Source organism: Heterocephalus glaber, unplaced genomic scaffold, assembly GCF_053883595.1.
Source record: "Heterocephalus glaber isolate CG9 unplaced genomic scaffold, H.glaber_assembly_v1.0 deba00001452, whole genome shotgun sequence".
Lineage (NCBI taxonomy): Eukaryota > Metazoa > Chordata > Mammalia > Rodentia > Bathyergidae > Heterocephalus > Heterocephalus glaber.
In genome coordinates, this window is record NW_028258302.1 from 1125286 (window position 1) to 1145640 (window position 20355).

Below are 20355 nucleotides of genomic sequence, written 5' to 3' on the forward strand. Positions count from 1 at the left end.
ATCAGTTTTGATGCATGGTTTGGCAGGATACATTAGTCTGGATTCGAAGTTGTTTTCTTTTTGAGCTTGAAACACTTCATTCCAAGCTCTTCTGGCCTTTACAGTCTGTGTTGAAATGTCTTCTTATAGTCCTACTGGGTTTGGCTTTTGAGTAATTTTTTTGTGACAGCTTGTAAGATTCTGTCTTTGTGTTTTACTTCTGGGATTTTGACTGTGATATATTTTGGAGAGTTTCCTTTTTCATATAGTTGTTTGGTGTCTGTAAGCCTTGCTTACCTGTATGTTGAGTTCTTCCCCCATACTTGGGAAAGTTTTCTGCTATGATTTCTGTGAACATATTTTTTATTCCATATGTGCTCTCCTTCAATTTCTCTCTAACTCCAACTAGCCTTAGGTTAGTCTTCTTAGTGTCATCTAGTAACTGGTAGATGAATTTTTCTTGCTGTCAAAATTTAAAAAATTTCTCTGAGCAAGTCATCATGCATCTCTGTTTTGTCCTTGATTTCTGAAATCCTGTCTTCATATTAATCATCCAGCTGTTTATTTTTGTGACATCTGTTTCTTTGGGAAATTTGTCATTCATGTTTTGAACTGTTTTGGTCACTTCCTCCAATTTTTTATTTGCTTCTCTCATAACCACATTGGTCAGTTTGTTTGATGGTTCCACTGTTTTTGGGATTGTCTTCTTTGAACTCACTGAGTTTCTTTACTTCTTCTTTAATCATTTTGTATAGGTCAGCCATCTGGCATTTGCTTTCTTTTTCATTGTCCCGTGGGTCTGCTTTGGGAGAGTTAGGAACCTTTGGAGACATTTTGTTGCCTTTTTTTTTCATGTTCTTTTTTATGCAGAGGGTTGAAGTTAAATAGAGTAAAGGGAGTTTGTTTTTCTGTTTCTTTTTGTTTTGTTATTTTTTTTTTTTACTGGGGATCAAACTCAGGACCTTGTGCTTTCGAGGCAGGTGCGGTGCCACTGAACTAAATCCCCAGGCCCTAGGGAGTTTGCTGTTGATATGAACATCTCTTTAGTTAGGTTCTGTTTTCCAGTGTTATAGTCTTGGCTTCATTTGTCAAGAGATATTGTTTACCACTTCAACCTATTCAATTTAATTGGATTGGACCCTGTCACTACATTGGAAGGAGAGCATTTCTACTGATTATAATAGTGTCAACAGATCCAACCATACATCAATCATAAACATTAAAACTTGTTTTGATAATTTTACTCTTTTGTCAATACCACTTACAGACTGTATTATACTGCTACTTGTGCTTTGTCTGGGATGTGGAGGGTAGGGGGAAAGAAAGAAGGGGAAAAGGAAGGGGATATTTCAGTGTGAAGAGAGGGAGGTAAGAGAAATGTCAATAGGTGAAAAATAGAGAAGAAGTTGAACTCTGTTGTAATTATTTTTATAGCTAGGATAAAGGACTAGTGTTGACCAGGTTTGAGAGAGTATTGATGTTGGTAGGGGGTGGTATGTAGATGAATAGGAATGTATTTAGAGATTGTAGGAGTCTGTGAGATGGTCAGAACTTATAGGTTTGTTTGGATCCTCTAAATCCAATTTTGTTAAGGATAACCTAGACATGCCCATGAATAGTGGTGTTTAACTTATAACACTGCTTAGTTCTTACTCTCAGCAGCACTTTTACAAGCCTCTGTTATATTTATGCCATTAGATAGTTGATTAGGAGGAGGTGAAGCCAAAGAGGTGAGATAATGAGAAAGAGAGGAGAAAAGGAATAGGGAAGGAAGAGAGTAAAAAAATAGAAGAGAAAAACTACTAAAAGAAAGAGCAAGTGAAAGGGGAAACCTTAAAGAACAAATTGCAATATGAAGCAATACCAATAAAGAAGCAAGAACCAGAGGAAAAGAAAAAAAACACAAAAAGACAAAAACAAAAACAAAAAACAAAACCAATCAAAATGATCCAAATTAAAAAAAGAAGGAAGGAAACAATAAATACAACAACCAAAGTAAAAATAGAAATGAAAATAAAAACCTTCATACAGATGTCACAGCATTAACGCAGAACATTTGTACAACCCCCTCTATAAAATGTTATCTTTAAGGTATGGTGACTAAACATGCATGTGATACATGCACGTCCCTTGAGAGTAAGAGCCATATATTATTTTTTCATTTCTCAGGAAAATAGCAGATACTCTGAGAACATACCTCTTTAAGCTCAAAATCACTCATTCACAAATAAGAACGTTGTCTCTCAGGGTAAATTCATCTTAAATTCCATATGATAGAATTGGGACATAATTCAGGCCTCTGGCCTCTCAGGCTTGTCTTTTCAATCCTAATTATATCCCAGAAAGCCAAGGCAGACCCATCACTTAGTATATAGCTGATCTACAACTTCACATTGTTATGATCTTGGATTTCTTAACCTTGGCCTTAGTGACCTTGTGGGGTGGATAGTTTATTATTGTAGGGGGCTGTCCTGTGCACTGTTGGATCATTCAGAAACCTCCAATATCTACCTACTAGATGCTCATGGTAGTACTTCTCCCTCTGTCTTGCCCCTATTAGTTATGGCAAGGAAATATTTCTCAGTTTTAGATTTTCTCTTTCCTGGTATCATTATCTCCAGGATATCCTTTCTAGGTTTTCCTACACAATAGTCACCAGAATGATATCTGTCAAATTTAGGTCATTTCATGAAATTCAGATTCCTATGTTAAATGCTCTAAGAGTTTCATACAGCTCAGGACAGATTCCTAGATTATTACCATGATTGAAGGGAGTATTTATTACTTAGCCCTGCCTCTCTCCCTGACTTCTCCCTTAGATCTCACTCAGATATACACCCAGGTCTATCTCTAAATAATTCACTGTTTCTACAACATGCTATAAATGTTGATGTCATTTAGATTTTTCTTGTCTGCATCTAAGATTCTCCTTCCCTCCCATAAGAAATATTTCACTGCTTTCTAAATGTCCAACTTAAATTTCATTCCCCTGGGAAAACGTAGCTGGTAATTCTTCAGAGCCCCAGCATTTTGTGCAAACTTCATGGAACATTCTAAAGATTTGTAATTGCTTAGTCACAAGGAAAGAATTCCACTTGGCTCTGCACTTATTCTCCTAGCATAAGACCTTGCCACAATGAGAGATTAAAAAGTGTATATTGGAAGATAGAAAGAGGAAGTACCAAAGACAGTGCATGGTCTCATGGGAGACAAAAGTTGTGCAGGTGTGTTATTTTTGGCCCTACAGCTGGAACAGTAGGCCAAGCTTCTCAGAACTTTCATATATTTCCAGGAATCCCAAAATAATGATGGAAGTGATAGTAATGGAAGAATGACACACGCAAAAGATGGGGTGCTAAAATTTAGGGAGATTTGAAGACATAAAGGGAAAAGGTCTTCAGGTGGAGAGCCCATTAGAGCCAAAATGGTGGGGAGAACAATACATTTACAGATTACTACCTGTTACATGCTGAGCACAGTTCTAAAGGAATTATATTTAACTCATTTTATATTCAAAACAACCCAATGGAGCAGGTTCTGTTCTATTGATAAAGGCTGTGAGGCCTGGAGAGGTTTTTTAAATTTATTTAATTTATTTATTTTTTGTTTTTTTTTATGGAGAGGTTTTTGAACCTGGTAACTGTGTGTAAACCACAAATCCAAGCCATGTAGTATAGTGGTTGCCTAGAGACAACAAGGAGCTTGGGAGAACAGGCTGAAGAGTGGCCTGACTAGACCAAAACCAAGGATGGCCCAAAGGAATGATCAGGGCTCAGGCCTGGAGGATCAGGGGTTTGGGCTACAATAGCCTTGGATAGTAGGTGTTGGAGTTCAGACATATTCAGATCTCAGGGAGTTCAGAGGCACAAGGAAGCTCATTAAGAAGTTGCCAGAATTGTCCTCCTGGGAATCAGGGCTCATTGGAGCTGAGTTTCAAAGGAGAGCTCCTCAGAATCCTGACGTATCCCTCACACAGCTAAACAACAGGTAAAGGGGGTTGAGGGTGGGGACCGGGGACCTGAGGCACCAGGGTGTCCTCATTGAAGGCATCCCTTCCATCTGTTTTGGTCTCTTTCCTGTCTACAGCTCTGGGGTCTGAGTGTCTTTTCATGTCTGGGCCTCTTGTCTGTCCTATTGTTTCTCTTTCCACTTCATCTTTCCTGACTCTCTAATCTGATATTGTTATTTATCTCTTTTCAATCTCTCTCTTTCTGTCTCTCTCTGTCTCTGTTTCTGTCTCTCTCCTTCTGTCTCTCTCTCCATCTCCCTCAAGGCATCTGGCCTTCGGTTGCCAACCAAGACAGAGAGAAGCAGGAGGTGCCGATGTCAGGATGTCAGAAGGCTGAGGCAATCAGACTCTCCCATATCCCTATCCTAACTAGATTTGGTCATGTTGAGGAAGTAGCAGGTGGGAGATGGGGAAGATGGATAGGACAGCATTAGGACATAAGATAGGGAGATGGTTTGCAAGGAGATCTAGGGGAGGTGGAGACTTTGGAAACCACTTTGGAATTTTTCTAAGGATCACTTACTGACCAGGGATCAGATGCCTCCCACTCAGACACCTGCCATCCAGTGATACTCCCCATTCCTATCAACAAGGATGGTAGGGTTGAATGCTTTTTGGAGCCTGTTCGCTTAGCCACCCTTTTCATTCCTTCTTCCTCTTCCCTGCTAAGCATTCCACTGTCTTTCCCACATTCTCTAGCATGTTATGTATACTTGAACAGGCACAGGTCATAGTAGATCGAGTCTGCTCCTAGAAAATGCTATTGGTCTGGCCGAGTAGATGGGATTCACAGTGAGAGGGTACCACAATGCTGCAGGAATTGTGCATCAAGACCATGTGACCAGATGATGAACAGGACAGAGGAAATGGGAGGGCCCTTAACTCTTCCTGTGGACTGAACCCCAGCAGATCTCCCCTTATCTCTCTTTAAGTCCATGTTAATACCAATACACCCCTCATATATTGTCTTAGTAGTTTGGCTGCATGCAACAAAAACACAGTAGACTGGGTGGTGTAAACAATGGAAAATTTTTCCTCACAGTTCTAGAGCCTGAAAAGACTTAGATCAGGATAACAGCAAGGTCAGGTTCTTGGATGGCCTTCTTCCTCTCTATGTCCTGTGTCTCCTCCTCTTTTATTATAAGGGTATTAGATCCCATCATGGGGCTCATTCTCATGACCTAGTCTAACCCTAATTACCTCCAAGAGAATCCAGCTAATAATACCACATCACTGGAGGTTCTAGTTTCAATATAAGAATTTAGAGGAGGTGTAAAAACCTGTCTATACTACACATGGTTAGCTTGAAATACTCAACAGAACCGGGGAGCTCCTTCCCACCCAGGACAGTCCTTTATGTTTATCAACAGCCCTGAATGTCAGAAAATCTTCTCTAGTCAAGTTGGAGCTTTTCACCCTGGTAAAATTTCTACCTAATTCTAAATTTGGAGGTGGAGCAAGTCTTATCCATGTCCCATAACAATAGCTCTTTGGATGCTTCTGCAGGCAGACCTCAGCATCCTCCTTAATGTAAATTTCTGCAGAGAAAAACATCACCAGTTCCTTAAATTTATTCTGTTTTCATCATCACATATCCTCTGATATGCCACAACATGTCCATACATTTTAAAAGACTTGAGTCACAGGTATAGCAGATTCTACACTCCAAAAGTATTTGTCCCACCAGAGAGAAAACACCTTATCCTGCCAACATAGCCTCTAGGGTAGAGTCCAAAGCTGCTGTGCCTGCTTTCATAACTTAATAAAAATTTACTGGAGTTCTTACCATGTACTGGACACAATGATTGACATGGGAGATGTAGTGAATAAAACAAAGTCCGTGCTCTTAATAGTCTGGGGGGTGCAACAGAAAATGATTTGATAAATAGACAATTTATTATGAGACAAGGTCTCACTGTGTACTCCAGGCTGGCCATGAACTAACAGTGAGGCTTCTACCTCAGCCACCCAGGTGCTGGGATTACAGGTATATACCACCACACCCAGCAACATGTTCTTTTTTTAAAGAAGTGAGAAAAATAAAATGAAGAAAATGAAGCAAGCTAAATAAACAGTGAAGGAAGACTATATTTTAGAAATGATAACAAAAGGGTTCTCTCATGAAATAATGGTATGGCAGACTGTACATTCACCCTGAATGTACTTGGTGAAAGACGCACATGTTGTGGATACCATGTTGAATACCCTTAGGTGAGAGCCTAGTTGACAGTGATAGAATGGAAAGGATTACAAGGTGGTTTTATGCAGTGAGCAGACAGGAGAGGTGGATAATGTAGCGAACATCAAGACTTCAGTTTTAGATATGGTGTGTTGAAGTGACAAACATCCACGTTGGGATTTCAAGCAGGGTACCAGGGAGGTTAAAAAGTAAAGAACTTGGAGTTGTCTAATAGATAAACTTCAGAATTTTTGACATTATGTGAACACTTCAGACATTTTGTACCTACACTCATTCTTCTCCCCATCAGCCACAGTGGAAGGGGATCCCTCCTCTACTTTAAGTTCAATTCCTCCTGTGTCATATGGATCCTACCCTTTCCTGATTCATCAAACCCTGCTCCATGATTTAGTGTGTCACTTTTCTGTGTTTGCCACTCTTCATTTATTGACAAAGTCCATCCCATATGAAGAAGCCATAATTCTATCACAACAAACTGTATTGTCCTCACCATGGAGCCCCTGACTTATACCTCCTTTGCATCTTGTGCAAATGTCTCAGAAACTCAGCTATGCTAGCTTCTCTTAATGTACTTTGGAGCGGTTTTCCCAAAGACTCTTTGCTGCTAAAGACAGTGGATGCTGTTTGGTTCCTGTCTTACTTACTGTCTGTGCACATTTGATCATAAAGACTGCATGTCTTTGAAGCCTTTGACTTCTCCTTGTGTTCTTGTGTCACACGTCACCTTTCCTTGGTCCCTCAAACATATTTTCTTCTCTGGATTCACTCTTTGAAGCCAGCCCTCAAACCCTCATGGATTTTTAGAGCTCTGCCTTCAGCACTCTCCCTCTGTATGCTCTTTGGGGTGATTTCATCCCCTGCAGTAACTTCAGCTCTCATAGACATGTTGAAGGCATTCAGATTCCTACCAAAAATGCTTTCTCTTCAGCTCTGGCCATGTCAGTCCAAAAGATACAAGAAGTCTTACAAGTTCCTGAGCCCAAAACTAGATTCATCATGTGTTCTTCCCCAAACCTTTCACTTCCATGCTGCTCATCTCAGTGAATGGCATCTCCCACCCATCCATTCCCATGTCTGAACTGTATTCTTAGCTTCTCTTTCTCTCTCAGCACTCTTTAATCATTTATACTTCCTAAAACTCATATCTAATGCCTACCTTTCATATAATTCATCACTCCTTTACTTCTCACTCTCCCCCTTTCCTTCCTGAATAACTACAGTAGTTGATATCCTCCTCCTCCCATTTAATTTCCATACCACAGCTGGAGTAATTATTCCAGGATAATCAATGCCTTTTAATATAGTTTTTCCTCCTTCATTATAAAATTCATTTTCTACAGTGTGTTTTGCAGGGCATGATAGGCCCTTCATCATCTACCCTTGCTTACCTATCCTGTCCAGTCTCCCTTCTGGCTTATCTCAGGCCTCCTGACTTCACACATGGTCCTCCTCTGCCCAGCTATTCTTTCTTGCTTGGAGTTAGCATCTGCCACTCTCAAAAAACAATCTGAGTCTTAACTCCTGCCAAGAGGTTTTCTTTTTTCTTTTTGTATTAAATTCTTTTATTGGTACATTGTAGGTATACAACACAATTACATTTCTCATTGGGAATTGTACCTTTATATAATGCATCTTGGTTTTTATTTTTTCCCCATTCCTAGCCCTCCCTTCACGCCCTCCACCCTTCCCTATTTACAAAGACTTTATTTCCATTTTTTCCATTTCTCATCATTTTTTCCTTTCCCTCCTTTCCTTTCCCCTGTGCCTCCCACTACCCCTACCCCTTTGGACCTTTTATTCCTATTTTACATTATCGATTATTCATTCTAATAATTGGTAGATTTTAGGTATACAATATAATGACATTCATCATTGGAAATTTGCACCTTTACGTAGTCTCTCTTGGTTCTTGTTTTTCACCCTTGCCCAGCCCTCCCTTCAACCCCTCCAGCCTTCCCTATTTACAAAGATTTTGTTCCTATTTTTCCATTTTCTCATATTAATCCCATTCCCTTCTATCCTTTCCCCTAGCCCTCCCACTTCCTTCCCCTTTGCCCCTTTTCTTCCTATTTCACATTACCTATTATACATTTAGTCCTTATTTACACTTTCAGTTTCTCACATCAGAGAAACTATTCGGTATTCACACATGTGTGTCCTATTTATTTCACTTAAGAGTATTGCCTCAATGTGCATCCACTTAGCTATAAATGTCTCTAATTTCTCATTTTTGATGGCTGAGTAGTACTACATTTTATTAAAAAACCACATTTTCTTTATCCAGTCTCCAGTTGATGGGCATTTGGGCTGTTTCCAAGTTTTAGCTATTACAAACTGTGCTGCTATGAACATGGGTGCACATATATCACTGTGGTATGATTCTTTTAATTCTTTGGGGAAGATCCCCAGCAGTGGAATAGCGGGGTCAAATGGGACTTCCAGTCCTAGTTCTTTGAAGTATCTCCATACTGATTTCCACAGTGGTTGCACCAGTCTACACTCCCACCAGCAGTGGAGCAGGGTTCCTCTTTCCCCACAGCCCCGCCAGCATTTGTTATTGGTTGATTTCATGATAGCAGCCATTCTTTCTGGAGTGAAGTGGAATCTCAGCGTTGTTTTCATTTGCATCTCTCGAATGACCAGTGATGTTGAACATTTTTTCATGTATTTATTTGCTATTTCTACTTCTTTGTGTGAGAAATGTCTGTTCATTTCAGATGCCCATTTTTGGATTGAGTCTTTAAATTTGGGAGGTCTGATCTTTTTAAGTTCTTTATAGATTCGAGATAGTAGACCTTTGTCTGAGGAAGAGCAGGTGAAGATTTTTTCCCACATTGTGGGTTGTCTCTTCACACTGCTGGTGGTTTCTCTTGCTGTGCAGAAGCTTTTTAATAAGAAGAGATCCCATTTGTTGATTGTTTGTGCTAGTTCACGGGCAGCTGAGGTTTTGTTCATAAAATCTTTTCCTACACTGATGTCTTCAAGAGTTCTACCTAACCTCTGTTCCAACTGGTTCAGAGTTTCTATTTTAATATTTAGATCTTTAATCCATTTTGATTTTAGTTTAGTGTATGATGAGAGATACAGGTCTAGTTTTAATCTTTGGCAAGTTGAAGCCCAATTTTTCCAGCACCATTTATTAAACAGGCTATCTTTCCTCCAGTGAGGGTGTTTGGCTCCTTTATTGAAGATGAGATGGCTGAGTGTGTCTGGCGTTGTTTCTGCATTTTCTAATCTGTTCCACTGGTCCTCAAGCCTGTTTCTTTGCCAGTACCATGCTGTTTTTATCACAGTATCTTTGTAGTAGTGTTGCAGGTTGGGGATTGTGATACCCCCTGCCATGTCTCTGTTACCTAGAATTGCTTTGGCTATTCTGGGTCTCGTCTCGCTCCAAATGAATTTTTGGATTGTTTTCTCAAGGTCTATGAAGTATGCTGCTGGGATCTCAACTGGAATTGCATTAAATCTATATAGCAGTTTTGGAAGTATGGCCATTTTCACTTTATTAATCCTTCCTACCCAGGAGCAGGGGAAGTCTGTCCATTTTCTGATACCATCTTCAATCTCTCTTTTCAGAGTGCCATAGTTTTCAGAGAAGAGGTCTTTGATTTCTTTTGTTAGGATGATTCCTAGGTATTTCAGTTTTTTGGATGCTATTGTGAAAGGAATTATTTGCCCTATTTCTCTCTCAGTGAGTCTGTCATTCGTGCAGAGGAAAGCTATTGATTTTTGTGTGTTGACCTTGTAACCAGCTACTTGACTGAATTTGGTTATTAAGTCTAGAAGACTTTTGGTGGAGTTCTTGGGGTCTTCTATATAGAGTATCATGTCATCTGCAAATAATGACAATTTGACTTCTTCATTTCCTATCTTGATTCCTTTTATTTCTTTCTCTTGTCTAATTGCCGTGGCTAATGTTTCCAGAACTATATTGAACAGGAGTGGTGATAGTGGACATCCTTGTCTTGTTCCTGATTTTAGTGTGAAGGATTTCAGTTTTTGACCATTTAGTATGATATTGGCTGTTAGTTTTTCATAGATGGCTTTTATCAGTTTGAGGTAGAGACCATCTATTCCAATTTTTTGTAGGGTTTTTATCATAAATGCTTGTTGGATTTTGTCAAATGCTTTTTCTGTGTCTATGGAGATAATCATATGGTTTTTGTCCTTGGCTCTATTGATATAGTGTATTACATTAATTGATTTTCGTATATTGAACCATCCCTGCATCCCTGGGATGAATCCCACTTGATCAGGGTGTATGATCTTCTTGATGATCTTCTGCATTCTGTTTGCCATTATCTTATTAAGGATTTTTGCATCTATGTTCATTAGTGAGATTGGCCTATAGTTCTCTTTTTCAGTTGGGTCTTTCTCTGCTTTGGGGATCAAGGTGATGCTTGCTTCCAGGAATGAATTTGGGAGTATTGCTTCCCTTTCAATTTCATTGAAGAGTTTAAACAGTAGCGGCAGCACTTCTTCTCTAAATGTGTTGTAGAATTCAGCAGTGAAGCCATCAGGGCCCGGGCTTTTCTTAGGTGATAAGTTTTTAATTTTGTTTTCAATTTCTTTGGTTGATATTGGGTTGTTCAGAATTTTTCAGTCTTCTTCATTCAACTTTGGTAATTCATATGTATCTAGGAATCTGTCCATTTCTTCTGTGTTTTCCATCTTATTGGCGTATAGGTTCTGGAAGTAGGTATTGATGATCCTCTGGATTTCTGCTGGATCTGTTGTAGTTTCACCCTTTTCATTCTTAATTGCATGGATTTGGGCCTTTTCTTTCCTTTTTCTGACAAGGTTGACTAAAGGTTTATCAATTTTGTTGATTCTTTCAAAGAACCAACTCTTGGCTTCATTGATTTTTTTGTATCATTCTCTTAGTCTCCATTGCATTGATTTCTCCTCTGATCTTTATAATTTCTTCCCTTTTATGAGCTTTGGGGTTGTCCTGCTCTTCTTTTTCTAGAAGCTTGAGGTTCAGCATCAGGTTGTTTAATCGGGCTCATTCTGTTTTCCTAATATGCATATTCACTGCTTTGAATTTCCCTCGTAAGTCTGCTTTCATTGTGTCCCATAGATTCCAATATGTTGTATTGTCATTGTCATTTAATTGAAGGAACTGTCTGATTTCTTCTTTAATTTCCTCTGTAATCCATTGGTTATTCAGAAGTGTATTGTTCAATTTCCATGTGTTTATGAAATTTTTTGGGTTTCTTTTGCTATGGATCTCCAATTTCATTGCACTATGGTCTGATAATATACAGCGGATAACTTCAATTCCTTTGCACTTACTTAAACATGTTCTATGTGTGAGTATGTGGTCTGTTTTGGAGAATGACCCATGTGCAGCTGAGAAGAATGTGTATTCTGATTTTGTGGGGTGGAAGACTCTGTAAACATCTGTTAAGTTCATTTGTTCAAGAGTTCGGTTGAGTTCTAGTATTTCATTACTTATATTTAGTCTAGTTGATCTATCTATTTGTGACAGTGGGGTGTTGAGGTCCCCCACTACAATTGTATTAGTGCATATATGGCTTTTCATGTCCGTTAGTATTTGTTTTATATAGTTGGGTGCACTAGTGTTTGGTGCATAGATATTTATGATTGTCATCTCTTCCTCTTGGATTCTTCCCTTTACAAGGATGTAGTGTCCTTCTTCGTCTCTCTTAATCAGTGTTTGTTTGAAATCTACTTGATCTGCCAAGAGGATAGCTACTCCTGCTTTTCTTCGGGTTCCTGTCGCATGCAGTATTGTTTTCCACCCTTTAACTTTGAGTCTATGAGTTTCCTTTTGAATTAAGTGTGTTTCTTGTATGCAGCATATTGTTGGATTTTGCTTCTTGACCCATTCTGCCAGTCTATTTCTTTTGATTGGTGAATTGAGACCATTAACATTGATGGTTATAACTGAAGCGTATTGACTTGTCATTGCCATGACTTTTTCTTTTTGTTGGGTTCTCCCCCTTTACATTTAATTTCTTGTCATGCCAGATGGGTTCATTCTGCTTTGCTTCCTGGGGTTGTGATCCTCAATGTCTGTTCCTAGGCTATTGTGTAAAATTCTTTGGAGTGCTGGTTTGGTATTCACGAAGTTCCTAAGGTGCTCTTTGTCATGAAAGTATCTTATTTCTCCATCCATTTTGAAAGATAGTTTTGCAGGGTCCATCAATCTGGGTTGGAGGCTGTTTTCTTTTAGGGCTTGGAATATGTCACTCCAAGCTCTTCTTGCCTTGATGGTTTGTGTTGAGAAGTCTGCTGTGATTCTGATGGGCTTTCCTTTGTATGTGATTTGTTTCTTTTCTCTGACTGCTTGGAGAACTTTGTTCTTCTGTTGAGTTTCTGGAATGTTAACAATTATATGCCTATGTGTAGATTTTTTTTGATCAAGAGTATTTGGAGTCCTATATGCCTCGCTTATCTGTGTGTCAAACTCTTTTCCCCTGCTTGGGAAGTTTTCTGCCATTATTTCTGTGAAGAGATTTTTTATGTCATCTGCACTCTCTCCTGTTTCTTCATTGACTCCAGTCAGTCTTACGTTATTCTTCTTTGCATCATCTAGCAGCTGCTGGATGGATTTCTCATGTTCCCTTTTAATTTTGAAGCAATTTTTCTTTTCCTGGTCACTAATTGCAATCTTATCTTCTATATCTGAAATTCTGTCCTCACATTGGCTCATTCTGCTGTGTAGACTTTCAATGGAGTTTTTCATGTCCTGGAAATCTATTTGCATCTGTTTTATGGATTCCATTTGTTTCTTATGTTGGGATTCCATCATGTTCCTCAGCTCCTCTCTAGATTTATTAATCATGTCTTGCACTAAGGGCACAATTTCTCCTGTTATCTGAGAAATTATTTCTGATTTCATTTTTTCCAGATCCCCTTTTTTTGCCAGTTCAGTGGGTCCAGGTGGTTGAGTATCAGAGTGTTCCATCTCATTTCCCTTTGGGGTTGCTGTAGGTGATCTGGAAGTCTGGTTTTGAGACTTATTTATGTGTTTTCTCATTCGACTGGGGCGGGGGGCTGTTAGCGCCTGCATGGATTACCTCCTCTGAGGTGGGTGAGGTGGGACAGGGGCCGGGAGCAGCAGTAGGGATGGTGATGCAAAAGCCCTTTCCTGTGGGCTGGGAGCAACGGGAGGGATGGTGGCTGGGAAACCCCTTCCTCTGGACCAGGAGCAGTGGGATGGTGGCTCAGAAGCCCCTCCCTCTGGGCCGGGAGCAGTGGGAGGGATGGTGACCAGGAAGCCCCTTCCTCTGGGCCAGGAGCAGCGGGACAGAAGGTGGCCCAAAAGCCCTTTCCTCTGGGCTGGGAGCAGCAGGAGGGATGGTGACTGGGAAGCCCCTTCCTCTGGACCAGGAGCAGTGGGACGACAGCTCAGAAGCCCCTACCTCTGGGCCAGGAACAGTGGGACTCAGTACCTTGGTCTGGTGGTCTGGTGTCCTCTGTGCCTTGGTAATGTGGAATCAGGTGGCTGCCTGTCTGCAGTGGGGTGATTCGGTGTCTTCTGCATGACTTAGGACCTCGGTAGGGGGTGCACAGACCTGCCTGTCTGCAGCGGGCTGATTCGGCATGTGTTTCCTGTGACTGGGGACCTCCAAGAGGTTTTCTATAACTCTTCAGATTGAGTTAGGCTTGCTGCAACTAGATTTCTGCAATAAGAAGGGTAAGACAACCACAATCTTTTTCCTTTAGTTGGTCAGTTTCCTGTCCTTACCTGTGACTTCAGTCACTGCCAAGAGGGATGAGGGAAAGGACAAAAAAGTCTTGAGTTGATCCATGCTGTCTTTTTTTTTTTTTTAGAGATTTAACATGTTTTATAAGCCTAAATTATAAATTACAGAATACCAAAGTGTTGCTATATTAGTTGGTGCCATCAACAACCCTCCCCCATACTGCTTTACTACTTAAAACAGTACCTTCCCCTCTAATTCCCAGATATGAAGCGGTCAGAATATTTTCATTTAGTGTCAGGGTTAACACCAGAAAGACGTTATAAAGAACTGAAATTTTGTGTTGACCAAAAGACACAGGTTTCTCATTAAACTTTGTTTTAATGGGTCTCAAAATTCCGTGACAGATTTTTGGTCATTGTTTCCATTCAAAAGTGATTTTAAAAACTAATAACTTAAAACTGTCACACACAAAGAAAACAAATGTTCCACAAAACACATTCTCTTTTCCTCCTGAAGGTTTTACAATGCATTGTTATCATTAACCAATCTTTTACTATTAAGCTTAAATGGCCAATTGGGAGAAACAGTTCTGAGACCGGTCTCCCACCACTGATTAAGACTGGGGTGGCAGGTGTTAGGGGTGATATTCATTTAGCCTTCTGAGCCTTCTGGGCAGACTTGGTGACCTTGGCAGCTCCAGCAGCCTTCTTGTCCACTGCTTTGATGACACCCACAGCAACTGTCTGTCTCATATCGCAAACAGCAAAACAACCCAGAGGTGGATAGTCAGAGAAGCTCTTGACACACATGGGCTTGCCTGGAAACATGTCAATGATGGCAGCATCACCAGATTTCAAGAATTTGGGGCCATCTTCCAGCTTCTTACCAGACTGGCAATCGTTTTTTTCTTTCAGCTCAGCAAACTTGCAAGCGATGTGAGCTGTATGACAATCCAGTACAGGAGCATAGCCAGCACTGATCTGGCCTTGATGGTTCAGGATAATCACCTGAGCAGTGAAACCAGCTGCTTCCATTGGTAGGTCATTTTTGCTGTCACCAGCAACATTGCCATGACGAACATCTTTGACAGACATGTTCTTGACATTGAAGCCCACATTGTCACCAGGAAGAGCTTCACTCAGAGCCTCATGGTAAATTTCAACAGACTTTACTTCAGTTGTGACATTGACTGGTGCAAAGGTGACCACCACGCCAGGTTTGAGAACACCAGTCTCCACTCTGCCCACAGGGACTGTACCGATACCACCAATTTTGTAGACATCCTGGAGGGGCAGCCGCAAAGGCTTGTCAGTTGGGCAAGTGGGTGGCAGGATGCAATCCAAAGCTTCAAGCAGTGTGGTTCCACTGGCATTGCCATCTTTACGAGTGACCTTCCATCTTTTGAACCAAGGCATGTTAGCACTTGGCTCCAGCATGTTGTCATCATTCCAACCAGAAATTGACACAAAAGCTACTGTGTCAGGGTTACAGCCAGTGTTCTTAATGTAGGTGCTGACTTCCTTAACACTTTCCTCGTATCTCTTCTGGCTGTAGGGTGGCTCAGTGGAATCCATTTTGTTAACACCAACAATGAGTTGTTTCACACCCAGCATGTAAGCCAGAAGGGCATGCTCACGGGTCTGCCCATTCTTGGAGATACTAGCTTTGAATTCACCAACACCAGCAGCAACAATCAGGACAGCACAATCAGCCTGAGATATACCTATAATCATGTTTTTGATAAAGTCTCTGTGTCCTGGAGCATCAATGATAGTCACGTAATACTTGCTGGTCTCAAATTTCCACAGGGAGATGTCAATGGTGATACCACCCTCACGCTCAGCTTTCAATTTATCCAAGACCCAGACATACTTGAAAGAACCCTTCCCCATCTCAGCAGACTCCTTCTCAAATTTTTCAATGGTTCTTTTTTTTTTCTTGTTAAATTCTTTTAAATTCTTTTAAATGTTGATGCCACCACATTTGTAGATCAGATGGCCGGTAGTGGTGGACTTGCCTGATGAATCCATGAGTCTGATGATGACGATATTGATATGAGTCTTTTCCTTTCCCATGTTGGTTTTGATTTAGTGGTGGTTTTCACTACACCTGTACTCTCGAGGCAAACCCATTGCGAAAAAGCCATACTGTCTTCATAGTCAAGAAATGATGCTTTTTGCTCTTCATTGTTGTCTAAAAATGATTAGTTTTCTTATGAAATTTTTTCACTGTGGTTAGTTTTTAAAAATCCAGCTTGATAATCTTTGTCATTCAATTGGTTTGCATAGCATGTTTACATTTTGTAACTTCGGTTGTATCCAGTTTTAACTTTATCATCTGACTCTTTGTTTCCTGTTTGTTCCAAATGTTCTTTGTTTCTTTATTCCATATTTCTTTTGAATTAAGCAAGAATTTAAATTATGTCCATTTTAACTTGATTATATTTTAAGCTTTGCTATTGTATTGTCCCTACTCCCTACAATTATTCATCTCTTGTCCTTGAAAATACATGACTTTGACTCTTCATAGAGTATAATTTATTTCCAAATGCTAGTTATTTTCCTGCTACTCTAAGCTCAAGTTCAGTATGTAATAATTGTGTTTCTAAAGGTTCAGATACCCAGAAGGTCTTTGAATAGTCCAGTTGCAATAAATTTTGGAAGGAGTTCCAAGGTGGAGGCAGAATTCCCTGTTTGGCACGAGATACATAATAAATGCTATATTTGTAAATATCCAATTCTTCCCTTGACCTCTCTGAAATTTTTGATACACTACATAAATTATGATGTGCAAGACATTCATTTTGGACTCTCTTTTTACAAATTCTACATTTTGAAATGTAGAATGTATTATTTGAGATCTGAATCAACTGGGATTGTATAGTACAATATTAACATGTTGTTTCATATAAAATGGAAGTTTAAGAAATATTGGTTCCTGGCTTTGAGGATGTCTTAATATGTACTTATTTAGCTACTCATGTTTGGCACTCATATGAGTAACAGCAGGGCTAGAAATCTGGAGATTTAGCCTTCTTGAATAATAGTTCTGTTTTTTTTCTCTACAACAGGAGAAAGATGCAGGAATTTCTCTGGAGAAACCACAGCTCTCTTACCGAGTTCATTCTTCTTGGATTCTCTCGTAGCACAAAGACCAATCTTATTCTATTCATTGTCTTTCTCTTCCTCTACCTTACCACCCTTCTGGGCAATGGGCTCATTATCACCTTGATATGCATGGATTCCCGCCTCCACACACCAATGTACTTTTTCCTCAGTGTCCTATCCATTTTGGACATGGGCTATGTCACCACCACAGTGCCCCAGATGCTGGTTCATCTGGTTTGCAAGAAGAAGACCATCTCCTACATTGGATGTGTAGCTCAGATGTACATCTTCCTGATGCTGGGAATCACTGAGTCTTGGCTTTTTGCAATCATGGCTTATGACAGGTATGTGGCCATTTGCCATCCTCTCAGGTATAAAGTCATCATGAGCCCTTTGCTGTGTGGGTCTCTGGTGGCCTTCTGTGGATTCTGGGGTATCAGCTGTGCTCTGATATATACCATCTCTGCCATGATTCTTCCCTATTGTGGCCCCAATGAGATCAACCACTTCTTCTGTGAAGTACCTGCTGTCTTGAAGCTGGCCTGTGCAGATACTTCACTCAATGACCAGGTGAACTTCATCCTAGGTTTCATCCTTCTTTTGGTCCCACTTTCCCTTATCATCATTGTCTACATCAATATCTTTGCTGCTATTTTAAGGATCCACTCAAACCAAGGGCGGCTCAAGGCCTTCTCTACTTGTGCATCCCACATCACTGTGGTCACTATGTTCTCTATCCCATGTATGGTTATGTATATGAGACCTGGTTCTAAGGCCTCCCCAGAAGAAGACAAGAAACTGGCTCTGTTCTACAATGTCATCTCTGCCTTTCTCAACCCCATCATCTACAGCCTCAGAAACAAAGATGTGAAGAGGGCTTTTTTCAAGGTGTTAGGCTGGGACAAAGAGTCAGAATGAAGTCTCAGGTGTATTATTACTGGAAACTAAGCCAAGGACACAGCCTATATGATTTCTTCATCCAAATTCCTTCTAACATTCAGTGGGCACACATGACATATCAGTGGGAGAGATTAGGTGAGATTATGTTTGAGAAGGCTATGGGGGAACTGGGAGCTGTGCTCCACCAAGAGTTGGGCAGGGAGGGCTGTGCCTCCGAGGCATCATGGACCCCATTCCCGGGCCTCAGCATGTCCTGATCTTAGGAACCTCTGGGGCCTCCTTGTGGCCCAGCCTGAGCAAACTCTGGGTTTTCTGGTGCCCCCTTTCTCCACCCTAGTTTTTCCTGCCCGCCGCCCTTGCTACCACTTATGTTCTCTGTTGTGGCAACAGAGCTGCCATCCCCACTCTGGCTCTCGGCCAGCACCCCAGAAATGCAGACCCTACTGGCAAGCGATGTCACCCACAAAGGGACCCCGCAGTCAGCTGCATGTCCTCCTCGCATCAGGAGGCCTGGCATATGTATGGGAAGGACATAGTACGTATACTGCAGCATCCAGATGGCTCAGTCATGAAACAGTTACTGCCACCTCCAAGGAGCTCAAGAGAGCTGGAATTTTATATAGTTTATGCTGCTGATTTTAGTGATGATCTAGAGCTACGAAAATATTTGACAACATACTACAATATCTGGTCACCTCTCACCGCACCAGATGATTTATACCTAAAACTGGAAGATGTGACCCATAAATTTAATAAGCCTTGTATAATGGGTGTAAATGTAAAGATAGAGTGCAAAAGCTATGATCCTTTTGCTTTATCTGTGAAGATTCAGCAACAGGGCAGCAAGTACCCACTAATGGAAGATTGGATTCTTGGTGCTTGGCATGAGGGTTTTTCATGTTCATTCTGACAGCTATGAGATGCAAAACCAACACAAGAAACTCTAAAGGATGGAATCTCCAAGTCTTTCCATAATGAATTCGGTTTAACAAAAGATGCAGTTGCTTCCAGTATTCAGAAGATTGAGAAAATTCTGCAATGGTTTGAAAGCCAGAAACAGCTTAACTTTTATGCAAGTTCATTACTATTTGTTTATGAAAGTTTGTCTCAGCCAGCCACTACAAAACCAAATGACAGAACTTTGGCACAAAAGTTTTTGTTCAAAAGAAACTATCAGACACAGAAGTACCGGAGTACAATAATAATGTTCATTTTTAAGTTCCACAATGAATGGAAAAATAGTCTTCAGTAGGGAAGAACTTGTCCTAGATGCGTGCTCATCAAAGTAAAATGTATTCAGAAAAGCATCACAGTCAGACTTCATTGAAAGTTGGAAATATGGGGCAAGACAATGGAAAAGCTTGTCACAAGAACATTTAAATGGAAATGTACTTTCCCAACTGAAAAAAGTTTTCTACCATCTTTCCATGGGTTGCCAAGAGATTTTAAAAGTAGACATGCGAATGATAGATTTTGCTCATGTATTCCCTAGCAACACAATAGATGAAGGATATGTTTAAGGTTTAAAGAATTTAATTACTGTACTTGGAAATATTTTAGGCAATTGAATCTTTTGCTGTAGTCTTTTTAAGGAGTGGGCCAGTTATACTGAATCTGTGCATCTGTTATGGTATGTAAAAAATTTTTATTGTCAGTTGACATTTTATTCTTCTTTTTATTTTTGGTAGAAATGTTATCCCTTTTTTTTTTTTTTCAGTACCAGGGATTGAACTCAGGACGTTGCACCACTGAACTAAATCCCCGGCCCTGTTATCCTTTTTATAGTTTTACTTAGGAATACTAATTTCTTCATTAGAAAACTATGAAAAATAAAGAAACAGGAATGTTAAGTAGGAACTGTGGTGGTACATGGCTTCAACATCTATTTGGCTCAAGCAAAGCTCAAACCATTATTCAGTCATAAGAGTTTATTTAGTTTTCTGTAGCCAATTTATCATGAAATCTCTGTCCACCCAACCTTGACAGTGAGCCATATCTATTACATTATTAAACACCTTCAAAAATCTAGAAAGGACAGGTTGGTGTCCTTAGTATTGGTGTGCATGAAGTTACTAAAACTGGAGAAAATCCTACTTGAGAAATAAGTACTGTTTAGGTTTTATATTAAAAATTCAGACCAGCATATCAAAAGGTGCTTCTTGGGGGCTGGGGATTTAGCTCAGTGGTTTTGCCACCTGCCCCACAAGAGCAAGGACATGAGTTCGATCCCCAGTTCCAAATAAAAAGGTGCTTCTTAGCTGATGAAGAATTGTTGCATTCTGAAAGCAAATTTCCCTAATTTCCATTTATCTATTTATTTCAAAATACTATGTGAAAAACAGAATTGAAATCAACAACAACAACAACAACAACAACAAATATGTTGACATTAAGGGCACTATTTGTTCTTAGTAAGGTCAGAAGAAGAGAGGAAATTATTTTCAAGGAACAAAATATTTTTCTTTTAAATTCTGTATGACAGGC

General features: G+C 40.1%; 1 protein-coding gene and 2 pseudogenes across 1 annotated transcript; 2 read left to right on the forward strand and 1 right to left on the reverse strand.

The window, feature by feature from the left end:
• Positions 1–14445: 14445 nt before the first annotated feature.
• On the reverse strand, positions 14446–15767 carry LOC101700788 (elongation factor 1-alpha 1 pseudogene; annotated as a pseudogene).
• Positions 15768–16848: 1081 nt separating this feature from the next.
• LOC101696636 (olfactory receptor 2A12) lies at positions 16849–17894 on the forward strand. The gene has a single exon (XM_013068157.3). The coding sequence runs from the start codon at positions 16942–16944 to the stop codon at positions 17887–17889; it is 948 nt and encodes a 315-aa protein (XP_012923611.1). The 5' UTR covers positions 16849–16941; the 3' UTR covers positions 17890–17894.
• A 345-nt stretch (positions 17895–18239) lies between these two features.
• LOC101726782 (inositol polyphosphate multikinase pseudogene) lies at positions 18240–19439 on the forward strand (annotated as a pseudogene).
• The last annotated feature ends 916 nt before the right edge of the window (positions 19440–20355 follow it).